Source organism: Bremia lactucae, linkage group LG5 (genome assembly GCF_004359215.1).
Source record: "Bremia lactucae strain SF5 linkage group LG5, whole genome shotgun sequence".
Classification (NCBI taxonomy): Eukaryota; Oomycota; class Peronosporomycetes; order Peronosporales; family Peronosporaceae; genus Bremia; species Bremia lactucae.
Genome location: NC_090614.1, coordinates 3,019,993 through 3,026,549, shown reverse-complemented (window position 1 = coordinate 3,026,549; position 6,557 = coordinate 3,019,993). Strand labels below are relative to the sequence as shown.

At 45.2% G+C, this 6,557-nt stretch overlaps 3 protein-coding genes across 3 annotated transcripts in view; 1 reads left to right on the top strand and 2 right to left on the bottom strand.

Annotated features, from left to right (window-relative positions):
* Window positions 1-2,063: 2,063 nt before the first annotated feature.
* CCR75_006472 (uncharacterized protein) lies at window positions 2,064-2,810 on the top strand (the record flags this gene model as incomplete). The annotated part of the gene is made up of 1 exon (XM_067964542.1): window positions 2,064-2,810. The coding sequence occupies one exon, from the start codon at window positions 2,064-2,066 to the stop codon at window positions 2,808-2,810; it is 747 nt and encodes a 248-aa protein (XP_067821059.1).
* Window positions 2,094-5,048, bottom strand: CCR75_006471 (uncharacterized protein; the record flags this gene model as incomplete). The annotated part of the gene is given in 9 exon segments (XM_067964541.1): window positions 2,094-2,878; window positions 2,943-3,043; window positions 3,061-3,178; window positions 3,244-3,345; window positions 3,408-3,500; window positions 3,562-3,969; window positions 4,034-4,451; window positions 4,516-4,853; window positions 4,929-5,048. 9 exon segments carry the CDS (start codon window positions 5,046-5,048, stop codon window positions 2,867-2,869), a joined length of 1,710 nt encoding a protein of 569 aa, XP_067821058.1. The 3' UTR covers window positions 2,094-2,866.
* A 1,122-nt stretch (window positions 5,049-6,170) lies between these two features.
* CCR75_006470 (uncharacterized protein) overlaps window positions 6,171-6,557 on the bottom strand; it is a gene marked incomplete at both ends in the record, with an annotated part of 1,774 nt that continues 1,387 nt past the window's right edge. The window contains one exon of the mRNA XM_067964540.1: window positions 6,171-6,509. Coding sequence (XP_067821057.1) covers window positions 6,171-6,509 — 339 coding nt within the window. The remainder of the gene's footprint in view (window positions 6,510-6,557) is intronic.

Genomic DNA, 6,557 nt, shown 5'->3' with positions numbered 1-6,557 from the left:
GCCACGTGACCGTAATGTTGAACATCGCGCAAGTAGCAGTACACAAACTTTTGGTTGTATACTAGCCAAGTATCCTCCAGATACCGCGTGGCACGAGCTTGCACCACAACCCTGATCGGAACCAGCTGTCGGTCATACTCTGCCGTTGTTATGGCTTGTACCAAGAAGTTCCATGCACGCTGCAGTTGCGTAAACGCCTCGCCGGAGTCAAATTGCCGTCGCACTTGGCAGTGATGTTCTTGTTGCTATGCCAGCGACAAAGTAGGGCCCTTGCAAAGGCAAAGCAGCCTTCAAGCGCGTTCATTAACGCCAGCTCGCGATCAACAACAAACGCTTTCGGTGTAGCGATGCTGAACATTTCGAGTACCTGCCTCGTCTCGTTGCGCATAAAACAGTTTGCCAAAGTGTAGTTTTGGTTGTCCGCAGTGATGCCCACAACATGCAGCAGTAATGGTCTTAAACGATTGGTCTTGTAGGTGGAATTAATCAAGAAGACCCAAATAGCGTTAACCCGGGTGGCGATCTTCTTGGCAGAGGGAGACACCATGAACAGGTGGGTTAGCTGTTGTCAGCATCGACTTGCGCGTAGTACGGTGCGTTGTTGTTGTTCGTTGTTTTCTGCAAGACTGTCAAGCAAGACTGCAAGCGGAGATCGCCCTCCTAACACTCTGCGGCGTTCATGTGCGCGGATATTGTAGATATCAAGTTCATGTGCGCAGATTTTGTAGATATCAAATTACACCCGCATCACCAGATTGCCATAGGAAGGCAATGATACGACCAGCGCTGATACCTGCTCGCAAACTTACATGCACTGCTTGTCGTCGTTCTTTCGTAAGCGCGCGTCCACGTGGATGCACCGTGCTGTCCACAAAGAGCTCGTGGTGAGCTCTTCTTGGATGACTTTGTTTGACCACTGATCTGGCTGCTCTTAACGTCGTTCTCGTGTGATTGTGGTCGAGAATGAGCAGTCAGTAGCGCGGCTGGAGCCCATGCGCTGACGAGGAGGGTCCGAAATTCCTCCATTACAAGAGGAAACGCGCTGGACCTGCATCTGCTGAACGAGTTCGGCGGCCGTTACATGAGCACGGTAAGTTCACTGCTTTAACATCACCTTCCTTGCATTTACCCACCCTTTGTTGCCGTGTGAAAGTTGTGACATAGCCTTCCGGTAGTGTGAGTTCGTCTAGCGCGTCACGGGCATCGTCTACAGAGTCAAACAGCTCCCCTGAAAGTCGAATGAGTTTAAGAACCAATCAACACCACGGTGGTAATCAGCTTACCTATACAATTGGTTCTTCTGGTATTATGACAACCTTTAATAAGGGTAAAACCCATATTTATCTACAGCATTTACATATTATCAAATTACTTCATCAATCTATTGACTGTATGCACGTTAAGGTGGGTGTGCGTTGTGGTCAGCACCATATTTCGCGATAGATGGAGGTTAGTTCTACGAAGTATAACCTTACAAACCCTGACCAAAGTGGCCTCCAAATCCAAACACTTGTTCAGTACATGAGATATAGCGGATCTGCTTCGTTCCTAAAGTCAGAGGAAGACTTTTAGACTCAGAGAGTCTCTTAGTTCTACAGAACTAATAGGATTAATAACTCAGAGAGTCGTACAAGCTATTAAAGCTTAATGAATCCTAGTTCAAGGGATTCAGGAGTTCGAAGAACCGACTGGCAAGTAGTGCTTAAGAGTATATACCTAAGAAAGGCTTCTGTCTCTTACAGATCAATGCGCAAGCCTTAGGAAGGCACTTAACGCTATAAGATTAAAAGGGGAACTGCACCTTATTTAATATTTTAATCTAAAAACTTACCCTAGCAAATTTAAAAATAGAATTCGGCCGCACATTTGTTACCATTTTAGAACAGGATAAAGGGTATTTTACCCAAAGAAAATGTGCTCCAAATACAGTTCTCCAATCGATGTGTACCCTTTACATTAGAGCCATTAGCGGAGACTGAAGGCTCATTATCAGCTCCCTTTACAAAAAAATTAAAGTTAATCCAGCTTGAAATTGAGGTTTTTCGAAATGCCGTTTTAAAACAATGTCGTTAGGCGTGGCGCTTGTGACAGGGGGCAGCCGCGGCATCGGGTTTGCTGTCGCACGGCAGCTTTACCGACGTGGCTGGCAGGTGGCGCTCACTTCCCGCGACTTAACGCGAGCTCAAGAAGCTGCTCAGCGGATTTCCGCGGATGTGCTGCCGATAGCGTACTCGTGTCCGCGGCGTGGTGAAGGCGACGCTTCTGTTAAAGCAGCTCAATTGGTGGCTCAAGTGACGGATAATTTTGGCGCTTGTCCATCAGCCCTTGTCAATGCTGCCGGTTACACAAAGGATAGTTTGCTGCTGCGCCTTCATGAGGTCGATTTGGAAGATTTATTACTTACAAACCTCGTGGCACCCGTGCTCATGTGCAAGGCAGTGGCAAAAGGAATGATACAGCGCCGCCAGGGAAGTATTATTAACATTGGTAGCGTCGTCGGTGCTGCTGGAAATGCCGGGCAGGTTGCGTATAGTGCGTCCAAGTCAGGACTGGTGGGCGTCACCAAGACGTTGGCCAAGGAATTGGGGACGCGAAACATTCGTGTAAATTTAATCGAGCCTGGATTTATACAGACAGAAATGACTGATACCATGTCGAACGCAGCACGAGAGCGTGTTCTAAATAACATATCATTGGCTCGGTTCGGCACTGCAGACGAAGTTGCTCAGCTCGTGGCGTTTCTCGTGAGTGACGAGGCGTCGTACATTACAGGGCAGTGCCTTCGTATTGATGGCGGGCTTGCTCTTTAGTTTTAATGTTTTTAAAAGTGTTTGTTTTTACGAATGTTGTCGAGTATATTATGGCTTTACGGAGGTACCTAAGAAATGATGTAAAGCTTTATAGAAGTGAAGCACAATATTTTTTTAATGTGAACCACGTACTTTGTCAGATGGATGGAATGTGACGACTGATGGATGAGCTGTCGACCTTCGCTGATGCCCAAGCTGAGCTTCATTTATCTCCTTGTTTAACCACGTGATCACTAGTGCAATCGCATACCACGATCGTTCAAGATGGAGTAAAAGGCAATTGTGAGGAGTTGTACAATACCTTGCTGGTTAGATGCCAGCAATTTATTGCTGTCTTCGAGCTTTTGACTTAATTCTTTAATTGCACCCTATAAAAGTTACGAGCAAAATAATTAAAAAAAGGGGCCTTTTCCACAATAAAATGCTTCCATACCTTTAGCAGTAAAATATGCTCGTCTCGTTTTCGAAGATCTTCTTTGGTCGATTTCAGCTCAAGTACAGCTTCTTCACGCTGAAGTTGTTTTTCCTCAATAAACTAGAGCAATAAACGAATGACAAGTGCCACATAATCGGGAATCACTTTTGCGTCGATCGCACCTGTTCTTGCTGTTTTAAAATCTTGGCTTTCATCCGCATTTTAGACTTTAAACCTCGATTCTCATTCTGCATGCGTTCAATAATCTCATTTCCCTATTCAAGCCAATGACAATAATTGAAACCATGCCGTGCATAAATCAAACGAGTATCGTACCTTGTTAATCTCCGAGATACTCAGCTCTAGCTTCTGTTGCAGTCTTGCGTGGTTGTCTCGGTACTTTTTCAACGCGTCGTCAATCTCGTCGTTATGGTGTTTTGCCGACTGCAATAGGTCTGTTGTCTTGATGAGTACATCCTCCTTGTCAGCAAGTTGTTGCTGCAACGCATCCACACGCATTTGCAACGTATTCACTTGTTTTTCCTGCTGAAAAGCTTTCTGATCCAATTCTTTGTTTTGAAGGCGCAGTTCCTCGACTTCTTTTAAGAGCACACTTTTGCCGTGACAAAGATCTTGTGATTGAACCTGAAGATGATCAATTTGCATTTCATGCTGGTACTTGAGTTTATTGAGATCCTGCACATGACTGTCGCTCGTTTCGGCCGCAACTTTAAGCGTTTGAAGCTACAACACATTGTATTTTGAGCAACAAGTACAGTAAAAGCCACACTTGTCATGTCGAACCCACCTCTTTCTCGTATCGCTCGACCAACATCTCCATTTTCGCATTTAATTCACTTTCGCGCTCTTTTAAAGCTGTGGTCGCCACTCGACGCTGTGCATCGAATTCGTCGACAAACTTTCTTTTTTCCGCTACAAGCGTCGATTCGGCGTCATGACTGAGTGTCGACAATTGCTGCTGTAACTTTTTCTCGCGACTTTGCAAAGTCTGTAGCTCTTCGCTTGTCTGCTTCAAGGCCGATGCTAACGATCGTCTACTGGCTCCAACTTGTGCCAACCTCGCGGCAAGATATGACTTGATAGCCGTATCATCACCCGGAAAAAATTTCAATGATAAATGTGTCAGTTGTTTAAACGGATTCGTCTCGACAATGCTAAAGAGGGACATCCCCTTGCCATCCGATGTATTGAGCACTGCCAAATAGCTACAAAAGTATATACAGCATTCGATCAAGTGTCCTTTACGACGTTGTTTGAAAGAGTGCATACCTTAACGGCACTGGTCCAGCAGACCTGCTGTGTTGAGCGTCAACTGAGCCTCGATTGACACAAACAGCACCTTTGTCTTCGAACAAGTCGTGCTTGTCGGTTTCGGTATCGTCAAGCTTTCGGACGATCTTTGTAGTATCTTTCACACAGCATTGGAGTAGCTCAATTAAATTGGCCGGAAATGTGGCAAAGTCGACGAGTAGTCTCTGCTGCGCTTTAAGCTCGTGAAATTCCTCTTCGGAGACACTCCATAAATATAGAAAAAACGGATCAATGCCATCGTCGTCTGTAATTTCGACACGGATCACGCGCTCTCTTTGGTTCTTGTCGTTGTTTTGCTGCCATAATGGAGCAACAAGCGCACTTTAAATTACCGTGCTCGAGTATGGTGGCATCATTTAACTAAAACGTACGCGTGCACCAGTAAGTAATCGAATTGTAAGCTGTTGGAGCTTTTCATCACGGTCTGGGTACTGCACCAGCACGTGAAAACGACGATCGAACAGTGGCGTCTCGCGGCTGTACTCTTCCATTTTCAACTCAAGCTCTAATTTCACGCCTTGGATACATGGGCTTGTAGAGCATGGCTGCTCTTAATTTGAGTTTTTTGTCGAACCAGTTTTTTTCAGTGTTTTAAACTCATAGATACTTTACCTGTTGGGTGTGCCACATGAAAGGCGAACTCTTCAACTGTGTAGTGGGACTTTAATGAGCGGCACAGCTTGGACCTATGGGCATTGCGACGACTGAAGCATTTGACAAATATACAATACTTTGATTTCAAGAAAAAGCCGCCTCCTGTCCTTAATTAAAAACATCATTCCGAAGTAGATGCAACATGACCACCAATCTTGTCGCCCAACGATCGACCTGATCCTTGTGTTTATAGATCTTTGATAGCATTAACAACGAAATAGTTTACGCGATTGTACTTCAGTAAAGCCGCCTAGAATAATAACAGTTTGGATGAACCAAATAATTTTTTAATAAGCTGATCTTTTTAATGCATTTGCAGCCACTGCTGTCGTTTTCAAAGCATCAAGTAGTCACATTTCGAATCTGATTCACTTCATTTATCTTCGCTTCATCGCGTCGCCTACGACTACATTTTTAAAGCTCGACAACTTGTAGGTGCACTTTATTAGCATTCTTTGAGGCATGCATTTTGAGTCACGCTGACTTATATCTGGGTGTGCACGTCCACGGCGTCTGTCGATGGCAATATATGCTTGCGAAAATAGCCCTTTCGTTTGAATTTGTCGAGCTCCGTTAGTTAAAGTGCTTCGCAAGGCCCTGGAGTTAAGGAAATATTTATCTACAAGTAGTTCTCAAAAAAATCCCTTCATTGACAATGCTTTAACACTTTATTCAAAAATAAATGAATTTTGATCAGTACAGGCTTTCAAAGCACAGTAGATTAAATATTCTCTGCCAACAGTATAGAATATAACTTTATTGACAGAGTACAGACAGACATGGAATACGACAATGTTAGAAGACATCACTCTTGCGATTTCAGGCAAAAAGAATAAAACAAATTGACACAATCCAGATCATTTTAACGGACATATATTCACAAGCAGTATCATGCTACGACTCCATCAACAACAACATTACTCACTTACTAAACACACTTCGACTAATAAGGAAAAGTCTCAACAGTGCTGCGGAGACGGCGAGTTAGGTATTGCGGGCATCAACCACCTCGAGATTTCTGGGATGGACACCAACCCCAGCACTACCATGAATACCAGCTCCAACGCCAGCACCGAAACCAGCTCCTGCTCCAGCACCGACACCTCCTTTGACGCCAACACCTGCTCCAGCTCCAACGCCAGCACCGAAACCAGCTCCAGCACCAACACCAGCACCGACACCTCCTTTAACGCCAACACCAGCTCCAACGCCAGCACCGAAACCAGCTCCAGCTCCAACACCAGCACCGACCCCACCTTTGACGCCAACACCAGCTCCAACGCCAGCACCGAAACCAACTCCAGCACCAACACCAGCACCGACACCCGCTTTAGCGCCAACACCAG